General features: G+C 34.4%; 1 protein-coding gene across 5 annotated transcripts; it reads right to left on the reverse strand.

Moving 5' to 3' along the window:
- Positions 1–409: 409 nt before the first annotated feature.
- Positions 410–10,763, reverse strand: LOC106060212 (uncharacterized). 5 transcript variants are annotated; one of them, XM_056010407.1, is made up of 7 exons: positions 10,644–10,763; positions 6,243–6,390; positions 5,419–5,493; positions 2,159–2,204; positions 1,817–1,879; positions 1,635–1,700; positions 410–1,487 (listed from the first exon to the last, which is right to left on the reverse strand). In XM_056010407.1, exons 3-7 carry the CDS (start codon positions 5,479–5,481, stop codon positions 649–651), a joined length of 1,077 nt encoding a protein of 358 aa, XP_055866382.1. In that variant the 5' UTR covers positions 5,482–5,493; positions 6,243–6,390; positions 10,644–10,763; the 3' UTR covers positions 410–648. The 5 variants fall into 5 exon arrangements, with proteins under 5 accessions (XP_055866382.1, XP_055866384.1, XP_055866381.1 ...); XM_056010409.1 differs by having other exon boundaries at positions 10,707–10,724; XM_056010406.1 differs by lacking the exon at positions 10,644–10,763 and adding an exon at positions 6,617–6,750.
- Positions 10,764–13,812: the final 3,049 nt, after the last annotated feature.

Here is a 13,812-nt window from a genome sequence, read left to right on the forward strand (position 1 = left end):
ATACAAATTAAATGTAAGTTTATGAGGTACATGGAAAGACAACTGTGTTTTTATTTTTAAAAATTAGTATTTTTAGTTAACTCCCTTGAAAAACAAAACATGGCTGCTTGATAGAAAAGAACTTTAAAAAATAAAATCAAACAACACACTAAAATTTTAATTCGATTAATTATATTTTATTATACCCGACAACTTTTTGTATTTGAAATGTTTGCAAACTTTTAGATTGCATTTTAAATAATTAAAAAAAAACAACAACATAAGAACTACATCTAATAAATTTTTCCACAAACCTGATCGTCGATAGCAAGTTCTGGTAGATTCGGTTTGTAGTTGAACAAGTTTCAATTATTTTAAATGTAAATTACAAACAACAACATGGATAACAAGGGAAACAAAACATTGTAAGTTTAAAGATAACATACACAATTTATTTACATAACTCAAGACTAAAGAGACATTTAAGTTTGATGTTCAGAATGTCAAGGGTTCTCAAAGACATCTTCATGGTGGAGCTGGACAACTCACAAGGGAAACAACTCACAAGACAACACCAACTCCACTGTAATTTAATCCAGACTTGAGACTTCCACTGTGGACAAGTTCAGGCCAAGTCCAGTCATTATACCCCAGACAGTAGACATGTGCTCACTTACTTCCTGGACATGTACAAGTTGTATAAGTCAACTTAGATCTAAGTTCACCCACCTCTAGTCTGTCCTTCCATTGACCAACACTGACCTGTTTAAAACATCCATGAGGATGTGACACTATAAAGGTCAACTTGTGTTTAGATCTAGAGGCAATGTATTTGTCACAGACTTTCCTCCAGATATTTAAAAAATGTTTGAACATTCCCATCAGTTTATTTCCTAAAGTTTTATTACATGTCACACATTTCAACCTACACCAGTCATCCTCAATGTTTACATCTACAACACTGACCTTATCAACAATGTCCACTTGGCTGTCATTACTATCATAAAACAATCTCAAGGTTGTGTGGTTGGCCTCAATGTCATCAAAAACCACATGTGTGGCTGTGAACACATCAAACTCCCACCACACATTGCTGGGTGAGTTTGAACCTTCACATTTTCTACACCAACACTTTGTGTAGTCAGTACGTCCATAACGTCCAACTTGTCTGACTCCATCTTGGAACTTGTTTACATCCCACACTCTTCCACTTCCTGTCCTCAAGTTTCTTCTCTCACTCATGTTAGAAAATGGATATGGTCGAGTTGTCTTTGGATAAAACGTTGGTCTGTCTGGACTTGACATTCTAACATCAACCCTAACTGTGAGGTCAGCTATAGCTTTGATGTATTCATACAAATCACTGTCTTGAAGACCTTCAGGTAAATGTTTCAAGGTGAATGTATCAACAGGTATAAACTGGCTATGACCTGGATTCTTCTTACAGCCCACAAGATATTTGTGTAGATCAGCTTCTCCACCTTCTGACTCCTGAGTTTCATGATTACCTGGAGAACAAGGAAATAAACTTGATCCAATGTTTACAACACAATGTACAGTATTGAGTCTATCAAGAGATATCTATGAATAGATCAAGTCTAACTCATGTGTTGATCTCTACAGTTTATACACTAAAAATGAAACTCAAAAGTTACCAATTAGTGGAACTTCAACCTCATCTGACTGGACTTTGAACTGGTCACTGATGAAATGATGAGAATCTGAATGGATGAAAGTCAAATAACTATTTTATATTTTCTTTTCTGTTATTATTATTAGAAAATAGACTTACACAAAAACCTTTCTCTAACTAAACATTTACAAATCAAAAGTTTACCTGTATCTTGATTCTCATCCCCAGGACTGGAGAAGTCTGCTAGGTCAGTCTGATCCTCTGATCCTGAAATAGTTTAAATACATGAGTCAGTCTAATTTTTTACAGAAATATTTTTATTTCTGAAATAAAAAAGATTTTTTTTTAATACTGCATTTTATTCATAGAGAAGAAACTAAATATTTAAAAAATAGTTCTAGAAGCTGAACATAGACCTAACTTTGCAACAACCTGAATTTGACATGCTACATATTATTGTGCTAAATTCTAGTTGAAAATTTGATAATAAAATAAAGCCATAAACTTAGTTTTAAATTTAGGTCTTGTTTCATTTTGATTTCATACCATTTAGTCCACATGTGTCTTGAGGAAAACAAAGGTCTGTACTGTTCTGGAAAATAGAATAAAATATGTACATAAAGTATCATTTATTTGTTTATATATATAAACCAATTTACATCATAAAAATGTTCTCAGGCAAATCTATTTTTTTATTTTTTTTTTGTTTGGGTAAATTGTTTAAACTAAAATTAACTGCATTTTTTCTAGGACTTAGACTGAATGTAATATATGTGACATGCTTTATAATGAAATGTAAAAAAATAATAATTCATCAAACTTTGGTAGTCTAGATTTTAATTTAGCGCTCTATTGACTTTAAAACTACTTTTGGAGTACAATATCTTGATTCTAAATCTAAATGATAAATTTCTTAAGATAGAAAAGAAAATAATAAAAATGAAAACTAGTAATAAAAGAACATATTAAATAATTAATATTTAAATACCAAAAATATAAAGAAAAACTAAAAACAAAAAGATTAGCCTAGGATTTCTTATGTATAATATTTTGTATAAGCCCAACAGTATCCTTATTACACAAATGGGATATTTTTATCTAGATCTGGCAGTCTTGTAATAAAATATATATGCAATAATAGTTGTCTCTCCATAGTCTTAGGTTTGAGTCCTGCCCACTCCATCCCCAGTCATCCTGCCTTAAGTTTTCAAATTAGAAAAAAATCTGTAAATACATCTACATTTTAAAGTAAACATTCTAAATATTATCTAGTAGATTTTAATTATTTGTTTTAAACAAAGTTATTTACAATTTTAGAACTAGTCTAGATCTAGTAGGCTTACTTTTTGTTTATCTATTAGATCTAGAAATTTAGATTTTATATAGATGCATTGACCTTTATTTAAATCTAAGTAGGCCTATATCTAAACTCTAAAGATGGATATATCAATAGATTAGATGTAGTATGAATTTAATTGATTATATATCTAGACTAGAAGCTTATGTGAATTTAGATGTAGATCTAGATGTTCTACATTACCTAAGATCTAATAAGCTACGGTAGTTTAGATCTAAACCAGACCAGATTAAAATCAAACCAGTTTAGCTTAAGTTATTTAAATTGTACAGATGTTACTTTAAAAAGAAGATAATTATGTTCCATGCATTTATGTGTCAAACTAGTCATGCATGTCAATCATTGACTTAAACAATGCTAAGTCTTTAGTTTTTCTGGCTAATTCAGGCAACCCATTCCATTCTTTACTGGCACTAGGGAAGGAGCACATGTACGAATTTGTTCTAAGTAACAAGTAATGCAATGTGGTGCAGTGACTATACAGTAAAGCATTGGCTTTTAAACAAGGTTTACTGGTTCCAATACTAGTGAAGACTGGGATTTTTTAGTATAATATCTGCCTGAAAGAAATACATTTCACAAGAAATACAAGTCTCTTAACACTAGATAGATCTATTTATAGGTCTATACTGATTATAAATCTAGTAGAATGTTATCTAAACATATAGATCTATCATAAGATCATCTAGGTCTATAAATTAATTAGATATGATTCATCTAGATCTATTTTAAAATTAAAGCCTATAGGTTAATTTAGATCTTTCAAGAATTAAATGTTTAGAATATTTACTACTGAATTTTTAGATCTATGAAATTAAAGGTTTAGTCTACTCTATTTCTAGATCTAGACTCTAGAGAAGCTAGTATAGAAAAGAAAGAAGAATGGATTTATCGGCTGCAGTATTCGTTTCTCGTAATCGACACATTCATTTACGCTTAAAATTCAAATCTCTATAAAAATATGGAGGAATACAATAGTCATTTCACAAAAAGTATAAATCTGGATTTAGTTAAGATTTTTTAAACATATATACATATGCTCATTTATCACTGATAGACTTTATTTTACAAACACCATTAACATTTTTTATAAAGATAATAGATCTACCATTCAATACTACTAGTTTTAGATTTGAGTAATTGAATTAAATTTCAATTCAAAAGTAATCGCATTCATGTAAAACCAGATTTTTCTGCACTTTAAAATTGCAATTTTAATTCTACATTTGTTATTGTCTTTGTTAGTATCATTATTGTTATTATATTAGAAACGGAGGAATTATTATACTCAGACACTTCCATGGATGGTCTAGATTCGTTAAGGAGAAACAAAATTCATTGCAGTCACATTGATGATTGTAAAAATGGCAATTGATATTTAATTTTTCATTAAAACCCTACCTGGCATGTCAAGGTTGAGCGTGAGTGAAGAAAAAAGTATGAGATGAAAAAAAAGTTGTTTGTACATGTTTGATATTCGACTTCCTAGTTAAAACCTTACGCTGGACGACGGAAGAGGGGAGCGGGTGTCATGCACTTATGGATTGCTTCTTTGCTAGGTGTGTGTGTGTGTTTTCTTATTTTTTTAAACATAATGTCGCGCTGTTTCTAAGGACGCGCTACGTTGGCGTCTTTGTTTTTTTCTGTTTTGCTTGTGTATCAGATTTTTGGCTGGAGCTCTCTGTTTGTTGTTTTTCCCCCTATTGGGGACACTTGAGACTGAAGTCAAGCCTGATTTCTAGTTGCATGGACACTACTTGGCTATTATACTTTGTATTGGGTTGTAGGCATCGCGAAGCCGGACTAGACTGTTGCATGTGAGGTGTGTTTGCCTGTTAACTAGATCTATGTTGTATAATTTCACCTAACTTAGGCCTTCTAATCTAGTATTTATCATTAGGTATAATCATCATTTATGTCTGAGTTTGAGTTTTGAGTTTTTGGCACATAATCACAATTTAGGCCATGTTTCTCAAACTTTTCTCTCAGATGCCATCTGCTGCCCGTGAATACTGCCAGCTACTTTATTCTATGCCAGTGAATACTGCCAGCTTTTTATTCTATGCCAGTGATGACAAAATAGCGCCTAAGTGGATCAATATAGCGCTCACTCTGAGGCACCTCTGTAAATCCGTTCTACTCAAAACTCGCCAAAGAAGATCACCTTTGACACGCAGTCGTCTTCCATGTGGGATAAGTGTTAGTGAAAGCATAACAATTAATAAATTGATGACATTTTGTTCAAATTTGCCATCGCTTCTTTATAAATGTTTTTTTATAGAGGAGGGCGCTTGCGGATTTTTCTAAAGAAAAAAATACGAAGAGGGGGCGGTACGCTAAAAAGGTTAAAGATCACTGATTAAGATAGTTTGTTGAGATATGGGCAATGTTGGAGATGTGCATAAATAAAAGAAAATTGTGTATTTAATTTAAACAAATACAGACTTACTTTTTCTGTTTTGTGTCTTTTCGATACTGTTCTATCAGTTTGAGTTTTTCTCTTGCAGGACATTTTTAAAGAGTTCTAAAAGTAAATAAGAATTGGTTCATAACTAAAACTTTTTTTTTTACCTTTGTTACCCAAATAGACTTTTTTTATCTTATGATTCAAGAAATGACGTACAAAACTCTGAGTACTTTGTAGATTTTCTTGTAACTCATGTTTCACTTTTTGTTTTCTTGTACATTTCCAAACATTAGCTGTGAACGTTTGTTGTTACAGTTTTGATCTGACCTTTTCCAGACCTTTTCTTTTCCACTATTCTGACAAACCTTGGTATGTCCTAAAGAGTTGTCCGCACTTGCTTTCGGGGATGAGATCTAGTTGTCTCCCACAAAATAGTATTTTTTATATTTATTTCTAGACATGTGTTGGAGAAATTTGACTAACTTTACGTTAAGGAAGTAGAATTAAGTGAATTTTCAAACGACGAAAGAATCTACCAGACTTTGGTGTCTATTTTTAATTTAGAAGTAACATTTAGAATTTCCGATTTCTTATTAAATCTATATTTAGCAAGAAATTCCTTTAGTCATATAGTCACAAAAAATATGTGTAGACACTATATTACATATCACTATCTGATAAGTTTAGTTTTCCATATACCACATGATTGACGCTATACATCGAATAATAAACTCACACATGCAGATACAAACATATACGTGCAATTATAACCACACACATGCAGATACAAACATATACGTGCAATTATAACCACACACATGCAGATACAAACATATACGTGCAATTATAACCACAGATATGCCCACCTTGTAAATCAAAAGCGGTGAAGTGCTTGGTTTCCGAACCTTGGGTCCTGGGTTCGAATCTTAATCTCAATGAAGACTGGTATTTTCAATTTGAAAACTCCAATGGGTTCGGGTCTTTATGCTGGCCACAAGACTCCTTGCTAGTTAACTGTTGGCCAAAAAAAAAACAACAGATGGCCTTTTTAACATCATCTGCACTTTAGATTTTTTTATCGTAAAAAATGATTTGGCCAGTTTTAAATCTAAATCTTTACAACATCAATACAAACCTAAATTCGTTCTAAAGTTCACTATTCTACTATTCTATATTAAGAGAAACCTTATATAAATAAAATAATACAATGAAGAAATGACTTTGAAATAGAATAACTTACTTTATAAATTCTGACAACTTCATAAATTCTTTTTATAGAAACACGGACATAGAATAAAAAGTCATTCAAGGAATTTCCGATTACTTCTTCATAATCAAAGTTTTTCCTACTGTGAAGCGCCCCCTAGTAATTAAATTGAAATATCTTCTTGTCTTATAAATAACAGATATTAAATGTATCCTCTAGGGGTGCACCGGATAGTACTTTTTGATATCCGGCCGGAGCCGGATATGACCGGATAGTAAAATTTGATATTCGGCCGGGGCCGGAGCCGGAGCCGAATACCTAAGTGTCTTGTAAATAGATTGTATTGCTGAGCATTTTACGAAACTGTTAAATAACATACCTATATTGGTTGGTATTAATTGTTTTCCTTTTATATACCTTATTTGTTTTAAACTCTGTTACTGATTGATTTATTCAAGCTTAACAGTATTTATAAACAAAAATTAATCTGTTTAGCATGTACGAGGCCACCAACCATAAAGGCTGTGTGTTGGAGGGTCAATGTAAAATATGTTAGTATATATTTAACTAGTTACTAATGTAAATCTCTCATCTGGCTTGTATGGTGGTTGGATGTATGTGTTCAAGAATTTCTGACCAACAACTGGTCATCAGACTTGTAATTTTAAGTCCAAAGACTGCTTCTGGTTCTGGCTTCAATGGCTTAATACTGATAGATGTTAGTTAATAGTTGGAATCTGAAGCGTAGTAGGTCATATATTTATTAATCCATTTGCGGCAAACGATATTTTATTAACAGCAGGAACATCTATTATACCTACTCATAGCCTGAGCCTTAAATATTGCGAAGCATAGATTTAATTGTAGTCTGTAGGCCTATTATTGGTATCTATGTTTAGATCTCTGTTATATAGATCTAAGAAAATCAGGAATATCAACCATAGAAGAAAAAAAACTCTATCACACCCTCCGTACCAAAAAAAAACCATAAATAGACTCTGTGTTCGACTGATAGTAACAATCTGGTCAGATAGACTTAGTGAGCCTACACTGCCTACACATGTAGTCCTAGTGTAGTGTGTATAGATGATGGTGTTGACCATCACGCGTTTTTTTTTCTTGGGCATACGCAATCGTGTTTAGTGTGCAGGCGAAAAAAGATAACACATTTGCATGGTCAGTCAAGTATAGGCCTATAGATAAATTATATCTGTACCTTAGTTACAGAGGTCAAGTGTTTCTTAATATTCCAGCATATTTTTTCTTTGTTTGCTAGATCTAAATGTGGTGTTTTAGATCAATTTATTTTCTGCTATGTTAAATTGTACTGTAAGGTTTTCCTTAATATATTAAGTCAGTAGAATTAAACAATGAACTTAGCTTTCTTTCTAAAGTTTTGAATACAAGGGGAAAAATACATACACGCACACATGCACATCTTTGTTTTATTTTATTGTGCAACGAACGTGTGTTCAGCGTCCTAAATGACATTTCTCTCCAAGTAAACAAACTTAGTCTCATCATCTAGCCACCTCTAGACAGTGTCAATATTTTTCAACAATCTGCGCTAATCCATTCTGGCTTAAGAATGGTCATTGTCTATCAATACATTGTCATGGATTAAACAAATAAGAAGTTGGGGGTGATGAGTCTCTTTAGCCCTCCCTTTAAAGATACCCCTAGTCAGTGTCTGTTTAGCTTGTAGTCCAGCCTCCTAATTGAGACTTAAAGTAAACAAACTAATTGTCCCGGCCAATAGTATAAATGGTGTGGCTTGTGGTCCAGACCCTTGATTGACAACCTATCTCATAATAAACAAACTCATACCAGCTGCCTATCTGTGAACTCAATGTTATGGACTAAACAAACAAAAGGAGGTGGGGGTTGCTCATCTCTACCTCTGGAGATATACCCGCACATCTAGACAATCAGCTTGACATAGTTAAGAAATATTACATGTTTACTAGACCACTCAAAGGTCAAGACAAGATTTTAAAGTGTGCTACGTATGTAATACGAATTTATAATGTAAAGTCTAGTCCACCCCCCAATATCAAACCTAGTTCCCTCGTGTGACCTCTAGAGAGTGCTTACGTCCATCGTATCTGACTTGGGGTCACCTGCCAATCAATGAATTCAATGGGATGGGCTAAAAAAAATAAAAGGGGGAGGGAGTTGTTCATCTAAAAATATACCTAGTTACCTTAGAGGTGTGGCTATGGTAGTCCAGCCCCCGTAATAAAGATTAACTACTAAGTAAACAAGTAAAGTTCCCTCGAAAGGTGTGACCTCTAGAGAGTGTCAATACGCTGACATTAAACCTACGTCCATCGTATTTAACTTGTGGTCACCTACCTATAAATAAACTCCCCTGTGATGGACTAAACAAATAAAAGGGGTGGGAGTTGTTCATCTCTACCTCTGGAGATATACCCGCACAGCTAGACAGACGTCTGGTCAGCATGACGTAGTCAAGGAATGTAGCATTTTAACATGTTAACTAACTTACTCAAAGGTCAAGACAAATTGAAAAAAGTGCCAGTCATTGCTGCTCTGTATGTAAAGCGCATTTATGATGTAAAGTTTCATCTCTATTTATATTAAGTTATTAACATGCCTTGTCTTTATAATAAACGATGTTTGATGTATACTCATAATCGCTCTATTTTTAAGCACATTATTTTGTTTTCATATAAACATTAATACATTCTACAACAGACATTAATGGAACGAGGTCCACTCTATGCATATTAAATAGGTGTATTTTTTACTATCCGGTTTACTATCCGGTAGTGATATCCGACCGGAGCCGAATAGCACCGGATAGTAAAAAATGCCGAATATTCGGCAGAAGCCGGAGCCGGAGGGACTATCCGGTGCACCCCTAGTATCCTCACAGGGGAGGGGGCAAACTGGGTAACTACAAAGTTTGTCTGAAGTACTGGGTCTAGAGCAAACATTAGTTCTCTGAGGCTGAGTTACAATGCACTTGGGGCCATGTTGGCAATGAAATAAATAAGTGTGTATTTAGTTAAAGCTTTTATTCTAATTAAACATTATATAATTACGTCAGATGTTGTGGAACCATGTTGGTCACAATGTGCAGATATGCGCTTATTAGCAGTAGTGTCCAACTATTCAGAATATTATGATATATGTTTGAAGAGGTATACACTATTTCTGTATGTTTTAAAACTGGTATTTGAATTTTTCTCATCATATTGTAAACAAAAAATAATCTAAAAGAGGAAACTCAACGATGATTGAATGTTAAAAGTGTTTCTCTATTCACTTAGATCTTAAAAAGTCTCTTCTTTTTGGTCTAAACAAGAATTTTATGGACCACTGGAAGGAGTTGAAGGTTCTATACTGACATTTCAATAACAATATTTAAAATAAAAAACGAAATAGTCTCTCCATAATGGAAATTCAACATGTTTTACCGCTGTGCTAGTTAATTGCTCACAAAATAACAACTACTGTTAAGTAACATTTGTGGCTTGATTGTCGGGATATATCTGTGCGTGATTATTGTCACTGGTATACCAAGGCCGCTATAATACATATCCCATAGAAAACAACAGACATTAATTACGACTCATTGATGAAGTGATTGGTTAATTTTGTGTTTATTAAGTCACGTGTTGTCATTGACAATAAATAAACGCGGAAAGTTTGAACTTAATCCCAGAATGCAAAGTGGAATAAATAAACTGTATGAGAATAAAACCTTACAGAGAGATTGAGTGATTTTGTAAAAACTTGGTTAAAAAAGATCTTGTTGAGATACAAGTAGACACATTATTAGATGTTACAATTGAACAGGTTTGTGAATTTCTTTATGTGACACTTGCCACTATTTACCCTATTATAAACACACACCAATCCTAACCTTACAAAAAATTAAACAGTTACATAGAACAAAAAAACAAAATTGATTGCAATCTAGATGAAGTCTTGAATATCTACATTAGGTGCCACTTTCTTATAAATCGTATACATAATTATACATTAGAATATAGGTACACACAAAAATAACATAAATAATCATTGAACTTACTTTATTTAAATCTTTTTTCACATCCCTACAGTCTCAGTATCTTTCTAAACTATTTAAACTTACACTTTTATTTTTTTTTTGACTTCCTTCAGTCGCAACGTCTTGTCCAACACTTTGTCATGTGACTGTGGAGCGCTATCTTAGGAGACACTCCCATCCACGTCATAAGACATTGAAAACTTATACTTGAGGAAATTCCCGATAGAGTCATGTACTATTAATAGAGCAATGCTTATATGTTTGTATTTGTAATTTTTATTTTAAAAAAGGCTTTGGTGATTTTCTGCTCTCCATAGTACAAGAAGGAAAAGGTTAATCTAACCAGGGATGTCTCAAGTCTGCTTACCCTTAACTGGGGCTTCAAAACGTCTCCCCCCACAATGCAGTTAATAGGCATTGAAAATAAATAGACATATGATAAAAGAAAGAAAAGGAAATCTAAGTAGGTTGAAGCACTTCAAAATGAAAGGTTTCACTTTAGCATTTTCTAATATTCATGCAGTCATTTTTGTATTTCTAGACATTTCTTTAGTTTTAATCTTTTGTAAATAGTTTATTTTGAGTTAGCCGTTTCCACTTCGTAACAGCTTTCCAGCAGTTTCAAGAGTTTTGTTTTGGCCATATGTTTTTCATGAGGGGCAGTGGCTGAGGGGTAAAGCGCTTGGCTTCCAAACCAGGCGTACCGGGTTCGAATCCTGATGAAGACTTGGACCTTAAGCGCCTCTGAGTCCAACCAGCTCTAATGGGTAGCTGACTTTAGTTGCGGAAAAGTATAAGCGGTTTGTCATTGTGCTAGCCACATAAACGGATTTCTGTAGCAAGGTGCTCAATGTAGTCTTGTGATGAAGTAGGGGCCTAGCTCTGTAAACGTCATCAACTTAAAGGCGTTTTACAGCAAAACTTTCATAGAATAGAATCTGAATAGAAAGATGTTCTCTTCCTCATTGAATCCCACACGCTTTATTTATGATCCAGTTAAATTTGTATTTTTTTGCGGCCCGGAACATAATCGTGGGTAATATTTTAGCACGCAGGACGATAGAGGTTTGGTCTAAGTACCAATGGCGCAGCTCCAGCCTTATGCATAGGCAAATAATGCAGCCGCCTACGACCTCTGATTGATTGGGACCTCGCACATCGTTACATATATATGTGTATTAATGTTTATGTATTTCGTAGTCTTGCTTTGTTTACTTGTTGTCTCCCTTGTCCAATGTATTATCTTAGAACTTGAATAGATTCTAGTTCTTCTTATTTGCATTGTTTTCTGTTTTAAATAACCTACATAGCTTGGCTAAATCTAAACCGTCACCGAATTACTGTAAATCCCTAACAGTTTGATCGTCAAAGAGCTGAGACAAAAGCTCTTTTAGCTCTAGATTTGAACAAAAAAAAACCTGTTTGAACCACCGTTCTGTCTGGAAGTAATCCAAGTCAATGCCTATGTAAAGCAATCTATTTCCGATATATATGACACTACGGGCGCATGGACTAGAATCCATGGCCGAACGCCGAGTACACCGGGAACCTCCGCCATTTTCCTATGTTGTACCAAGTAAACCGTGCAGGACTTGTCATTAGTATAACTGTCCCTTGAGGAACGGCACATGGATTATTGACATGGACGTGGGAGCTCTCTTTCAACGGGACCACTCTCTTGTTCCCTTGGACACTCCCACGGGAGTTTTGTTTCGCCATTCATTTAGCCTAATCACTTCCTCTAATGGTCGTTTCCACCCGGGTGCCACGTTGATGCAGAACAGCGTACTTATATAATGCTCCTACTTCCTAAGCTTCACGTCCCATATACACCTGTTTACAATTATTCGGTATTTACGATAGGTTTACATTGTTTGAATAATTAGTTTCTTTTCCTCCTCTACTATTATTTAATCTCCTCCATCCTCTTCCACTTTTCTCTCTACGAGTTTTTTTTTTTTTATTTTAGCGGCGGCGCACAAAGGTGCCCACATTTGGTGGGCAAAGTAGTGTAATATTAGTGCCGGATTTTAATATATGGAGGTCTCGAGCTGTAGTTTTGTGATGCTCCAAATCTCTCCAAGCTTTAATGTAAATGCACTTAATAATTTGCTAAGACTCTCTATAAACACTTATCTTATCTTATCTTATCTTATCTTATAAATAAAGACGTTATTTCAAAAATAAGATTATTACGTCCAACGCGTCATGCATCTAGTCATGCATGTTAACCAATGACTTAAATCCTGCCAACCCATTCCATGCTCTAAAAGCAATAGGGAAGAAGGAGTATTTGTATACATTTGTCCTAGCATAAGGAATTAGGAATTTGCTTTTATCTTTGTCTTTCTGAGTATTTTATTAGATTTTGTTTTTTTTTTTGTATTTGAAAATTATGGTTCACTCAGGTTCAGTGTTTAATGTATAAAGGCTACTTAACTTTTAAGTCTTCTATCCTGGAGGATTTCTAAATTGAGTGATTTTACTAAATGTGTTACTTAAGTCATATGTGAATATTCGTTTGTTATGAATCTCACTGAGACATGGACACTATACAGAAAAAAAAACGGAGACTTCTTGAGAGCAAAGATGCTTGCGCACCATCATGGACATACTATGGCAAGATCGCACTACAAAACAGCGATTTTCTTGCCAACGCCGGTATGGACAGTATAGAGGGACTTCTTATGGTCCGCCAGTTGCTCTGGGTAGGACACGTATACCGTATGGGAGACGAACGTATGCCAAAAGCAGTCTTTTTTGGTGAGCTAAAAGAGGCGCCCCACGGAAACGCTTCAAAGACCAGCTTAAGCGTCAACTTTCCTTGGCTGACATAGAAGAGAGCACCTGGTTGCATGCGGCCTCAGAACGAGACAGCTGGAGGTCACTCACGAAGGCCGTGGGATACACATTTGAGACCAAAAGAAAATCGCTGCCGAGGACAAACAGACGGCGAAAAGAAAATCTAAATCGACCACCTGCGGATAATGGTGATGCTTGTCCTGTTCGTGGCAAAATATGTAGGTCACGGCTGGGGCTGCGCACCACGGGAAATACTGCATTCCTCACTAATCTTTGGACTCGAAGACAAGCCTAAATTATTATTATTATGAATCTTACTGCTCTATTTTGTGTCTGTTCCAGTTTCTTAATATTTACATAAGTTGAAGGGTCTCAAACAGAGGATGCA

The sequence above is a fragment of the Biomphalaria glabrata genome, chromosome 14, assembly GCF_947242115.1.
Source record: "Biomphalaria glabrata chromosome 14, xgBioGlab47.1, whole genome shotgun sequence".
Classification (NCBI taxonomy): Eukaryota; Metazoa; Mollusca; class Gastropoda; family Planorbidae; genus Biomphalaria; species Biomphalaria glabrata.

What these genes read in the sequence shown, in the direction of transcription:
- LOC106060212 (XM_056010407.1), bottom strand. Translation starts at nt 5,481, where the DNA reads ATGTCCTGCAAGAGAAAAACTCAAACTGATAGAACAGTATCGAAAAGA. An exon ending in GGATGAGAATCAAGATACAG is followed by an intron (nt 1,701 to 1,816) that starts GTAAACTTTTGA and finishes TCATCCATTCAG; the next exon opens with ATTCTCATCATTTCATCAGT. An exon ending in GGTTGAAGTTCCACTAATTG is followed by an intron (nt 1,488 to 1,634) that starts GTAACTTTTGAG and finishes CTTGTTCTCCAG; the next exon opens with GTAATCATGAAACTCAGGAG.